This window comes from Trachemys scripta, chromosome 12 (genome assembly GCF_013100865.1).
Source record: "Trachemys scripta elegans isolate TJP31775 chromosome 12, CAS_Tse_1.0, whole genome shotgun sequence".
NCBI classification, from domain to species: domain Eukaryota; kingdom Metazoa; phylum Chordata; order Testudines; family Emydidae; genus Trachemys; species Trachemys scripta.
In genome coordinates this window covers 36,306,994-36,319,268 of record NC_048309.1, presented here as the reverse complement: position 1 = coordinate 36,319,268, position 12,275 = coordinate 36,306,994, and the positions used below count along the sequence as shown (strand labels likewise).

At 60.7% G+C, this 12,275-nt stretch overlaps 1 protein-coding gene across 1 annotated transcript in view; it reads left to right on the top strand.

The window, feature by feature from the left end:
* Positions 1-12,189, top strand: part of LOC117885380 (solute carrier family 12 member 3-like) — a 13,958-nt gene extending 1,769 nt beyond the window's left edge. Inside the window, exons 2-26 of the mRNA XM_034786693.1 lie at positions 5-82; positions 185-260; positions 483-578; positions 1,279-1,418; positions 3,197-3,307; positions 3,452-3,563; positions 3,647-3,777; positions 3,875-3,959; positions 4,133-4,293; positions 4,595-4,702; positions 5,118-5,241; positions 5,335-5,436; positions 6,951-7,106; positions 7,205-7,304; positions 7,527-7,638; positions 7,727-7,855; positions 8,041-8,147; positions 8,325-8,407; positions 8,608-8,679; positions 8,916-9,020; positions 9,526-9,637; positions 9,806-9,892; positions 10,257-10,392; positions 10,539-10,606; positions 11,817-12,189. Of these exons, the coding sequence (XP_034642584.1) occupies positions 5-82; positions 185-260; positions 483-578; positions 1,279-1,418; positions 3,197-3,307; positions 3,452-3,563; positions 3,647-3,777; positions 3,875-3,959; positions 4,133-4,293; positions 4,595-4,702; positions 5,118-5,241; positions 5,335-5,436; positions 6,951-7,106; positions 7,205-7,304; positions 7,527-7,638; positions 7,727-7,855; positions 8,041-8,147; positions 8,325-8,407; positions 8,608-8,679; positions 8,916-9,020; positions 9,526-9,637; positions 9,806-9,892; positions 10,257-10,392; positions 10,539-10,606; positions 11,817-11,958 (2,733 nt within the window). The 3' untranslated portion in view covers positions 11,959-12,189. The remainder of the gene's footprint in view (positions 1-4; positions 83-184; positions 261-482; positions 579-1,278; positions 1,419-3,196; positions 3,308-3,451; positions 3,564-3,646; positions 3,778-3,874; positions 3,960-4,132; positions 4,294-4,594; positions 4,703-5,117; positions 5,242-5,334; positions 5,437-6,950; positions 7,107-7,204; positions 7,305-7,526; positions 7,639-7,726; positions 7,856-8,040; positions 8,148-8,324; positions 8,408-8,607; positions 8,680-8,915; positions 9,021-9,525; positions 9,638-9,805; positions 9,893-10,256; positions 10,393-10,538; positions 10,607-11,816) is intronic.
* Positions 12,190-12,275: the final 86 nt, after the last annotated feature.

Here is a 12,275-nt window from a genome sequence, read left to right as displayed (position 1 = left end):
TAAGGAGGAGGACGAGGAGGATCCAGACGCGGCAAGCCCTGAAGCAGAACCAGTCCGGTTCGGTTGGGTGACCGGCGTGATGGTAAACTGAGACCCCTCGGGGAGGGGAGGGGGGGTCCAGTGGGTCAGCGGGGCGGGGCGGGGGAGCAGGCTCATCTCACCCACCTCCCTTTTCGCTCCCCAGATCCGGTGCATGCTCAACATCTGGGGCGTGATCCTATATCTCCGGCTGCCTTGGATCACAGCCCAGGCTGGAATAGGTAATAGAGGGGATGGGGGTGCCCCATGGCTAGGCCCCCTTCCAGCACCGCCAATTACTCGTGGCTGGGTAGGAGCGAGGAGCCAGCTGGGAGCTTGTGGTGGGTTCTCGGTGTTCCCCAATGGGAGCAGGAGGGTGCCCAGTATTGGGGGGGGGTAAAGTGGGGGGCAGGGGGTGGGTTCACTCCCCAGGTCCCCATTCACCATCTTCCCCTCCCCCCCAGGGCTGACATGGCTCATCATCCTCATGTCAGCTGTAGTCACCACAATCACTGGCTTGTCCATCTCAGCCATCTCCACCAATGGCAAGGTGAAGGCAGGTGAGAGCTGGGGCCGGGCCCCACGTCCGGGGGCACTGTGGGGCTAGGGAGGCGGGTTCAAACTGGGGCCGCCACACAAGCAGGGCTTGCCCCAGAGGCTAGGGAAGTGCTCCCCTTTGGCAGAAGTAGGCGGGCTGTTATCTCAGCCTGGCCGGGGGAAGAGAGAGACAACACCCACACACACACACAGCTACACAATGAGACCCAACCGCAGAAACACACAGCTAGAGATGCATAGGTGTGCGGACACAAAACTAGCTCCAGTCCCACACAGTTAGATTGAATTACAGCCATACGCAGTGAGAGACAGGGAATCAGACACACAGCAGCGGACACACCTGCTGATCCGTACACAAGGCTCCACACAGCTCAGCGTTACACACAGGAAATTCTGCACCCTGGAGTCACAGAATCACAGATAGGCAACTACACACACAAAATAACACACACACTTAGGTACACACATAGACAGTTATACATGCAAAACTTCACACACACACAGTTACACTAGTCGTGCACATACACACTCAGCGCAGGGCTCATCCCCTCCAGCAGGGGGCGTGAGGACACACACACACACACACACACACACACACACATATTCTCCACAGGGCTCTCCCAACAGCCCTGCCTGTTCCCAAGCCCCTAGAGCCCCCCTCCCCTGCTGACCCAGTCCGTCCATCTGTCTCTCTGGGTGCAGGGGGCACCTACTTCTTGATCTCGCGCAGCCTGGGCCCCGAGCTGGGCGGATCCATCGGGCTGCTCTTCTCCTTCGCCAATGCTGTGGCTGTGGCTATGCATGTGGTGGGCTTCGCCGAGACGGTGCGTGACCTGCTGCTGGTAGGTGGGGCCTGGCCCTGAACAATAACCCTAACCAAGAGCTGGGCAAACTTTTGGCCTGAGGGCCACACCTGGGGATGGAAATTGTATGGCGGGCCATGAATGCTCACACAATTGGGAGTTGGGGTACGGTCTCTGGATGGGGCCAGAAATGAGGAGTTCAGCCTGCGTGAGGGGGCTCTGGGCTGGGCCAGGGGTGCGGGTGGGGGAGTGAGGGCTCCAGCTGGTGGGGTAGGCTGGAGTAGAGGTGCTGGAAGGGGTCAGGGGTGCAGGCTCCAGGCGGCGCTTACCTCAAGCAGCTCCCGGCAGCAGCGGCATGTCCCCTCTCTGGCTCCTAGGTGAAGGCACGGCCAGGCAGCTCGGTGCGCTGCCCCGTCCGTAGACGCCACCCCTGCAGCTCCCATTGGTCACGGTTGCCGGCTAATGGGAGCTGCGGGTGCGGTACTTGGGGTGGGGGCAGCGTGCGGAGCCCCCTGCTGCCCCTACATGTAGGAGCTGGAGGGGGGACATGCTGGTGCTTCTGGGAGCTGTGTGGAGCATGGAACACGCAGAGCGGGGCAAACCTCCAACCCCACTCCCCGGCAGGAGCTTGAGGGCCGGATTAAAACGTCTGAAGGGCCGGATGTGGCCCCAGGGCCGTAGTTTGCCCACTCCTGCCCTAACCCCTAACCCTAAACCTGAACGCTAACCCTAACCCCTAATCCTTAACCCTAAACGCTTAACCCTAACCCCAATCCTAACCCTACACCCAACCCTATCCCCTAACCCTGAACACTAACCCTAATCCCAAAATCTAACCCTAACCCCTAAACCTTAACACTAACCCTAATCCTAACCCTTGAACCTCACCCCAACCCCTAACCCCAACCCCTTAACCCCTAACTCTAACCCCAACCGTATCCTCTAACACTAACCCCTTACCGTAACCCTAAACCCCAGCCCTAACCCTGAACACTAACCCTAACCCTAACTCTAACCCTCATCCCAAAATCTAACTCTAACCCCTAAACCTTAACACTAACCCTAACCCTTAACTCTTGAACCTAACCCCAAACCCTTAACCCCTAACTCTAACCCCTTACCCTAACCTTGAATGCTAATCCTAATCCCAATACAAACCCTAATCCCTAACCGTCACTCTAACCCTAATCCCAACCCTAACCCTCACCCTAATCCTAACTCTAACTCTAACCCCGAACATTAACCCTAACCCTAAACCCTCACCCTGAATGCTAACCCTAACCCCTAACTCTAAACCCTGAACGCTAATCCTAACCCACCCATACACCTAGATCTACCCCTAGAGCTAAATCTACACTAAATCCTAACCCTCGATCTAACCCCTACCCTAAACCTAGAACTACTAACCTAACCCTTGACCTCAATCCCAACTCTAACCTTAATCCTAGCTCTAGCCTCAATCCCTAACCCACCCCTCTGTACCCACCTGCCACACACCTGCACAAGTTCCTTTTCCAGCTCTACTGCCCCTCACCCTGCCACCCCCAGCCCCACCTGCCTGCCGTGAGAAGGGTGGCCTTATCTAGAGCACGCGCCATGAGCTGCTGGTACATGGGCCCCATTGAGCCCCCAGCCCTGCCCCACCCCACACCCTGTCCACAATCTGCTGTTGGTCTCCGTCTGCCCTCCCTGACCCACGCTGGGCCCAGCTGTCCCACTTCCTATACTTGGCCCCCTCCACTCCCTTCTCTGACTCCCCACCCTGCCCTCTCCCCTCCTGGCCCCCACAAACTCATCTCCATATACCTGCCCCCCAGGAGTTCGACGCGGTGATGACGGACCCCGTGAACGACATCCGGATCGTGGGCGTCATCACGGTGACAGTGTTGTTGGGCATCGCGCTGGCTGGCATGGAGTGGGAAGCCAAGGTACTGGGGGAGGGGCTGGGAGCCAGGACTCCTGGGTTCCATCCCCAGCTCTGGGAGGGGAGTGGGATCTAGTGGGTTAGAGCAGGGGAGGGGCTGGGAGCCGGGACCCCTGGGTTCTCAGCCCTTCTCCCTGCCCTCTTGCAGGCCCAGGTTGTCTTTTTCTTCGTCATCATGGTCTCCTTCATCAACTACTTTGTGGGGACCCTGATTCCAGCCACGGAGGAGAAGATGTCCAAAGGCTACTTCAGCTACCGAGGTAGGGCCAGTGGAACTTCCCACCACTGGAGGCCCTCTTGGGCAGTGCAGCCCCTCTTAACCTTGCCCTCTCCCTTCCCGCAGGGGACATCTTCCTGGAGAACATCGGGCCGGAGTGGCGGGGCGAATCGGGCAACTTCTTTGGCATGTTCTCCATCTTCTTCCCCTCGGCCACTGGTATCCTGGCCGGCGCCAACATCTCAGGCGACCTCAAGGTGGGCTCCTAGCTCCCCAGGCCCAGCAGGGGCTAGAGGAACTGGTTCCCCTGAGAGATATGGGCCACAATAACCACCCCATTATCATTGTTTGTAGGACCCCGCGGTGGCTATCCCCAAGGGCACCCTGCTGGCCATCTTCTGGACCACGCTCTCCTACCTGGCCATCTCAGCTACCATAGGTAATGGGGCAGGGAATGGGGGGCAGGGCTCACTAGGGGGCGCCATGCTGCAGGGAGTGGACAGGGCTCTACATCCTGGGGGAGGTCACTGGGGGGTACTTGGTTGCCAGGGGAGTTGCGGGGGGGGGCACTAGGTCCTGGGGGGTGGTCACTCATTTCCTCCATCCCTCCAGGGTCGTGCGTGGTGCGTGATGCGTCCGGGAGTTTGAACGACACGCTGGGCTCCCCCAACGCCACAGACAGCTGCCTGGGCCTTGGGTGCGGCTACGGCTGGAACTTCACCGAGTGCGCCCAGGCTGGCACCTGCGAGTACGGGCTGGCCAACAACTACCAGGTAGGGGGAAGGAGCCAGCAGTGAGGGGGTGGGACTGAGGGAGGAGCCAGCACTGAGGGGGGGAGCCCGCACTGAGGGGATGGGACTCGGGGAGGAGCCAGTATTGAGTGGGTGGCACTGGGGGAAGAGCCAGCACTGAGGGGGTGGGACTGGGGAGGAGCCAGCAGTGAGGGGGAGGAGCCAACACTGATGGGGATGGGGAACATTTGCGGCATGGGATGGGAGCTATGAGTGATGGGAGAGGCAGGCCGGGGATGTCTCTCTCTGATCCCCCCCATCCTGGGGTCTGTCTCCCTCCCAGACCATGAGCATGGTGTCCGGCTTCAGTCCCCTCATCACGGCTGGGATCTTCGCCGCCACCCTCTCCTCTGCCCTGGCCTGCCTGGTCTCAGCCCCCAAGGTCTTCCAGGTGAGTCCGGGTGTCAGGGGTGGGGGCCTAACAACAGAACACCCCAGCTACAGCCTCAGTAACAACAGCACCCCAACTGACACCCAAACGTACCCCTTCCATCCATACCACACCCGCAAAACAGTGGCCCACCCAACACCACCCTCAATGACGTGCCCTGGAACGCCCCCAAATCACCGCCAGAGACACCCCTACTTCTGAAAACCCCACCACTTCCAGTGACCCCCCCAAACTCCAAGAGCATCCCCCTATCCCTCCAAACAACTCTTTAGTCCTCACCTCTTATTCAGATCATCGCAGCCCAAATCCATCCCTACCCAGCCTCCCACCTCCCACCCTGGGGTTGTGCTCCTTCTGTCACCTGTAGCTCTGCTACCACTGAACCCCCTGCCTTGCCTGGGCCTGTCCCCTGCAGTGCCTGTGCCAAGATAAGCTGTATCCCGTCATCGGCTTCTTCGCCAAGGGCTACGGCAAGAACAACGAGCCGCTCCGGGGCTACATGCTCACTTTCGTCCTGGCCATCGCCTTCATCCTCATCGGTGAGTGGGGTCAGGTGGAAGGGGACCATCTCCTCCCTGCTGTGGGATGGGAATGCGCCCCCATATTGACCCATCTCTCCATTGCACCCACAGCTGAGCTCAACACCATCGCCCCCATCATCTCCAACTTCTTCCTTTGCTCCTATGCCCTCATCAACTTCAGCTGCTTCCATGCCACAATCACCAACTCCCCAGGTACAGCAGCAACCCCAGCAGCCATGGGGCAGGGGCACAGAGGGCTTTGCTGAGGTGTTCAGCTGAGGTTTGTCACATCTGGCACCAGAGGTCAAACCAAGCATGTGTTGAGCGCAGGGGGTCAGGCTGGGTGTCTGGCATGGGAATTCTTGAGCAGAATAGGATGGGGCAGGTTGAGTTAGATCAGATAGGTTGTTTGTGTTGAATTGGGAGGGTGGGTAGAGTGAGATTGGACTGGATGGGTTATGTTGGATTCTGTTGATTATTGTTGGGTTGAAAGGGATACGTTTATTGACGTAGGGCAGAGTGGGTTGAGTTGAAGCTGGGTAGGCGAGAGCTGAGTTCAGTTCTAAGGGTTGCCCTGAGAAGGGCAGTGTTGGGTTGGAAGGGTTGGGCTGAGTAGTGTAGAGGTGGGTATTGAGCTGGGTTAAGTTGGAAGAGTTGTGCAGGAAGGGGAGTTGAGTTGGAGATGGGTAGAATACAATTGGACTGAGTTGGAAGGGCGTTGGGTTGAGCAGAGAGTTGGAGGAGCTGCATAGGGCTGAGCAGGTTGGGTTGGAGAAGTTGGGCAGCATAGGGTTGAGTTGGGTTGGAGGAGCTGGGCAGGGTAGTGTTGAGTTGGAGGAGCTTGGTGGTGTAGGGTTGAGTTGAGTTGCAGGAGCTGGGTGGTGTAGGGTTGAGTTGGGTTGCAGGAGCCGGGCAGCGTAGGGTTGAGTTGAGTTGCAGGAGCCGGGTGGTGTAGGGTTGAGTTGGAGGAGCTTGGTGGTGTAGGGTTGAGTTGGGTTGCAGGAGCTGGGCAGTTTAGGATTGAGTTGGATTGCAGGAGCTGGGCGGTGGAGGGTTGAGTTGGGTTGCAGGAACCAGGCAGCGGAGGGTTGAGTTGCAGGAGTCAGGCGGTGTAGGGCTGAGCGGTTGGAGCTGGACATGCTGAGCTGGGCAGGGTGGTTACTGTTGCCCCGGCCATGTGGGGAGCTAGGTTGGGTTGGGGGCAGGGCCGGCTCCAGCTTTTTTGCAGCCCCAAGTGGCGAAGAGAAGAAAAAAAAAAATAACCGCGATCGGCGGCACTTCGGTGCAGGGGCCGGCTCCAGGTACCAATGCAGCAAGCAGCTGCCTGGAGCGGCCAATGGGGAAGGGGCGGCACATGCGGCTCTTCGGCGGCGGGTCCCTCAGTCCCTCTCGGAGGAAGGACCTGCCGCTGAATTGCCGTCGAAGAATGAAGCAGATCGCGATCGCGGCTATTTTTTTTTCTTTCCGCCGCTTGGGGCGGCAAAAACCCTGGAGCTGGCCCTGCTTCGGCGGCTGCTCTACTGTGCTGCTTCTTCGGCGGCAAGTCCTTCCCTCCGAGAGGGACTGAGGGACCCGCTGCCGAATTGCTGCTGAAGACCCGGACGTGCCGCCCCCTTCCATGGGCCGCCCCAAGCACCAGCTTGCTGCGCTGCTGCCTGGAGCCAGCCCTGGTTGGGGGGGTCTGACACATGGGGCTGGGCACAGCCTTTCACTCTCCCTCCCCCCAGGCTGGCGACCCTCTTTCCGCTACTTCAGCAAGTGGAGCGCCCTCTTTGGGGCCGTGATCTCCGTGGTCATCATGTTCCTGCTGACCTGGTGGGCGGCCCTCATTGTGGTGGGCATCATCCTGGTCAGCTTGGCCTACGTCAGCTACAAGAAGCCAGGTAAGGGAGGCGCTGGGGCAGTGGGAGGGGACGGGGAGACCTGGGGGGCACCCAGACCGAACAAGCTTTTCTCTGCATCCTCTTCATCCTCCCCACAGACGTCAACTGGGGCTCCTCTGTGCAGGCCGGGACCTACAGCATGGCCCTGTCCTACTCCGTCAGCCTCACCCAAGTGGAGGAGCATGTCAAGAACTTCCGGTAGGTCTGGCTGGCGGAAAGCAGGGGCGAGGGGGTTGGGAGCTAGGACTCCTGGGTTCCATGCCTGACTCTGGGAGCAAAATGGGGTCTAGTGGTTAAAAAGGGGGGTGCTGGGCTCTATAACTCATTCTGAGAATAATGCTTGGGCATTGGGGGCAGCAGTGTATCTGTGGGGAGAGCACCCCCCCGCCCCTGACTGTCCCAACCCTCCCTATCTTCCAGCCCCCAGTGCCTGGTGCTGACGGGTCCCCCCAGCTTCCGACCAGCTCTGGTGGATTTCGTCAGTGCCTTCACCAAGGGGGTCAGCCTCATGATCTGTGGGAACGTGGCTGGGGTGAGTATGGGGATGCCGGGGAGGCAATCAAGGAGGTGAGTTTGGGGCCTGGGATCCTGCCCCCTAACCCTCCCCTTCCCTCTCCCAGCCGCAGGACACCCCAGGGGACAGCGACTCAGAGGAGCACGTCGAGTGGCTGAGCAGGCGCAAGGTGCGATCCTTCTACACCCTCATCACGGCCCCGGACCTGCGCAGCGGAGCCCGCAGCCTCATGCAGGTGTGTGTGTCCCAGCGCCCCCTGCTGGAGGGGCTGAGCCCTGCTCTGTGTGCTGCCTCCTGCTGGTGCAAATGAGCGCTGTGCTGTGCATGCACCGCCCTCTCCCCCAGTGAATGTAGCCTGCCATGCTGCACTGTGTGTCATCCCCCACACACTGCCCCAGCCTCACCAATGATTTTCTCCAGGTGTCCGGGCTGGGGCGTCTCAAACCCAACACAATCGTGCTGGGCTACAAGCAGAACTGGCAGACGGACTCGCCCCACAACCTGGAGAACTACGTGGCCACCATCCAGTAAGGGGGCTGGGCTGGGGGGGCAGCAGTGGAGTGGAGCGCTGGGGTGGATGCCCCAGAGTAGGGGGCAGCAATGGGGTTGGAGGCATCTCTGGAAGTGGGGAGACTCCCTGGGGGCCAGCACCTCCTTTCTGGCACCTCCCAGCAGCACCCCCTGACCCCACTCTGTGCCCCCAGCGACGCGTTCGACGGCCGGGCCGGGGTGTGCGTGCTGAGGATGAAGGATGGGCTGGATGTGTCGCAGACGGTTCGGGCCTATGGTGAGTATCGGGTGTGGGCTGGGGGAGGGCAGACGGACACAGACCCATGGACAAGCCTGGGCAGAGCCTGGTCCTGCCAGTAGGGGGCAGTAGTGACCTCCACCAGTGCTCTCTGCTTGCCCCGTTCCCCTGGGAGGGCAGCTGTGCAGCCAGGTGGGGCCAGGGGGCTCTCCTCAGCTGTCTAACCCCCATCTCCCCAGTGAACCCTGCGTTTGAGGACCCCGAGGCAGCACTGCAGGGGGAGAAGCTGAGACAGGAGTCAGGCAATGCAGGTGAGGAGGGCAGCAGGTGGGGAGGCGATGGAGGGGGGCAGGGATGGGGGCTGCTGGGGGCAGACGAGGGGGCTGTGTAGGGGGGCAGGGGCTGGGCAGTGAGGGAGGGGGCTGTGGGTGGCAGCCAGGGACACTGGGCCCATGTCAGGCCAGGGGAGGCCCGGGGGGGGGTGGGAGACACCATCCTGCCCCGAGCCGGGGAGTTGCCCTGCCCCACCTGCTCTGTGTGCCTACAGGCAGCAGCGTGAAGGTGCTGGGCGCAGACGAGCTCACTGAGACCCATTTCCAGGCCCCGCAGAAGAAGAGATGTGTGGACGTCTATTGGCTCTTTGACGATGGGGGTGCGTGTCTCCCAGCCCACCCGCCGCCCCTGGCAGTTCCCCTACCAGCCCCCTCACCTCTGCCAGCCACCCCTGTCAGCCCCCTCACCTCTGCCAACCCCCCAACCTCCTCCCTCCATCAGACTCCTCCCCTGGCAGCTCCCCCACCACCCCCTCACCTCTGCCAGCCCAACCTCCTCCCTCCACCAGCCCCCACACCCTCTCAGCCACCCCCGCCACCACTCTTACCAGCCCCCAAACCTCCTCCCTCCATCAGACCCCCACCCGTCAAGCTCCTTCATCCACAAGCCCTGTCTCCCTACAGACCCCCTCCCCTGCCAGCTTTCCACCCCCCAGACTCTCAACCTCTGACAGCCCCTGCCCATCCCTTGGAAGCCTCCCATCTCTTCTCCAGCCTTCTCACCTCCTGGCAACTCCCGGGCCCCAAGAGCCTGCCAGTCCCCCCGCCCTTCATTTCTGGCCTGCTCCCCTTGCCGGCCACTCCCTGACACTGTCTCCCTCCCAGGGCTCACCCTGCTGGTCCCCTACCTGCTGAGCCGCCGCAAGCGCTGGAGCCGCTGCCGGGTCCGGGTCTTCATCAGCGGCCACCTGGGCAGTGCCGAGCAGCAGCGCCAGGAGTAAGGGCACCTGCCTCGGCCCCGCGGGTCCCCCAAATTCCCACCCGCCACTCCCCCCTCCCGTTGGCCCCCCGCATTCCTCCCGTGGGCCCCCGCATTCCCCCCCCGCCCACAGGCCCTGCCGCTCCTCCCCTCCCATGGGCCTATCGCTCCCCCTCTGCCCCACAGGATCCAGCTGCTGCTCAGCAAGTTCCGCCTGGGTTTCAGCGAGGTACTGGTGCTGCCCCACGTGGCCTGGCAGCCAGAGGAGAGAAGGTGAGTCCCCCTCACAGCGATTCCCCATCCCCCACTTCTCGGGGGGGCCTCAGGCCTGACCCCATTCCCCGGGCTCCCCACTGCCTGGGTGGGGAGCACCAGGCCCGGTCCCAGGGCCTAACAGAACCCCCGAAATGGACCCCACCTCCCTGGCACCACCCACAGTGAAGGATCCCTACAGCTGTTTGGCTGAAAATAGAACCCAGGAGTCCTGGATCCCCCTCCCCTCCCAGAGCCAGGGAGAGAACCCAGGAGTCCTGGCTCCTAGCCCCCACTCCCTACCCTAGAGGAGACAGGTACCACCCTAGGCTGCTCAGCCCTCTAGGTGGGTCCAGCTGTCCTCAGCCCTGTGCTCTGCCCCCAGCCTGAAGGAATTTGAGGACCTGGTGGCTCCGTTCCGGCTCAACGAGGGACAGCGCAGTCCTGAGGCCACAGAGGCCCTGCGGAGGGAGACACCCTGGAAGGTTTCAGATGAGGATCTGCGGGTCTACAGGAAAAAGGTGAGACCGGATACCTGGGTCCTAGCCTGGCTCTGGGAGGGGACCAGGACTCCTAGTGATTGGAAGCCAGGACTCCTGCTTGTGGCCTGGCTCATGGGGGCTGGGCACTGGGCACACCGCAACCCCCTCTCACTCTTCCCCCACAGTCGGAGCAGCAGGTCCGGCTCCACGAAATCCTGCAGGAGAATTCCCGGAACGCTGCCCTGATTGTCATGTGAGTGCAGGCCCCATCCCTGCGCGGGACAGCACCCAGGCGGCCTGCGTGATCTTGGCCTTGTCTCACTGCAGAACCAGGGATGGGGAGAGACTCCCTGCAAGCAATGAGGAGAGGGGGCTAGTGGGGGACCTGGCCTGCATGCGCCAGTGCAGCAGGAGGGACAGACCGTAGGGGAAGGGCTGTGCCCTGGAATCCCTGGCTAGGGGGGAGTGATCATTGCCCTGGGGGATTTCCCCATGGCCCTGCCCTGGTGCGGGGGGGGGGGGTAGGGGCAGCCAGTATCAAGCGGAGTGCCCTAGGGGTCTGTCCTGGGTCCGGTTTTGTTCAACATCTTTATTAATAATCTGGATGATGGGACAAGTGCAGAGTTCTGCACTTAGGATGGAAGAATCCCATGCACCGCTACAGGCTGGGGACTGACTGGCTAAGCAGCAGTTCTGCAGAAAAGGACCTGGAGATTACAGTGGATGAGAAGCTGGATATGAGTCAGCAGTGTGCCCTTGCTGCCAAGAAGGCCAATGGCATTTTGGGCTGCATTAGTAGTAACATTGCCAGCAGATCGAGGGAAGTGATTATTCCCCTCTGTTCGGCACTGGTGAGGCCACACCTGAAGTATTGCATCCAGTTTTGGGCCCCCCACTACAGAAAGGATGTGGACAAATTAGAGAGTCCAGCAGAGGGCAACAAAAATGATTAGGGGGCTGGGGCACATGACTTATGAGGAGAGGCTGAGGGAACTGGGGTTATTTAGTCTGCCAAAGAGAAGAATGAGGGGAGATTTGATAGCTGCTTTCAACTACGTGAAAGGGGGTTCCAAAGAGGATTGATCTAGACTGTTCTCAGTGGTGGCAGATGACAGAACAAGGAGCAATGGTCTCAAGTTGCAGGGCGGGAGGTCTAGGTTGGATATTAGGAAACACTATTTCACTAGGAGGATGGTGAAACACTGGAATGGGTTAACTAGGGAGGTGGTGGAATCTCCATCCTTAAAAACCTTTTAAGGTCCGGCTTGACAAAGCCCTGGCTGGGATGATTTAGTTGGGGATTGGTCCTGCTTTGAGCAGGGGATTGGACTAGGTGACCTCCCGAGCTCCCTTCCAACCCTGATATTCTATGATTCCTCTGGCCCTGCCCGGGGGGGGGGGGATGGAAGCCCTCGGGAGTATCCCCATGCCCCCTCCTCACTGACCCCCATCCCTCCCTGCAGGAGCCTGCCTGTGGTGCGCAAGGGGGCCTGTCCCAGCGCCCTCTACATGGCCTGGCTGGAGACCCTGTCCCGGGATCTTCGCCCACCTGTTGCCTTCATCCGGGGCAACCAGCAGGATGCCCTGACCTTCTACTGCCAGTAGGGGGCACTGTGGGCTTAGCCTGAGGGAGTAGCCTGGAAACCTGGGTTCTTTCCCCAGCGGTGGACGGATCATGGCCCCAAGCTGGGCAAGGGGCTGATGCTGGTGCTACTGTCTCTGCACGCTCAACTGTCCCCTGCGACGTTGCCATGGGGACTCGGATGCCTGGGTCCCATGCGCAGCCTGGGCCGGGGCCTGTTGTGCTCTGCCCCTGCCGGGGGGTGTCCCCCACCACGCTGCACTGTAAATATTAAATATTATTATTTACACAGCGCCTGACACCTCGTCAATTGACTCCCCCCCAGCCATGCAGGTGCCCC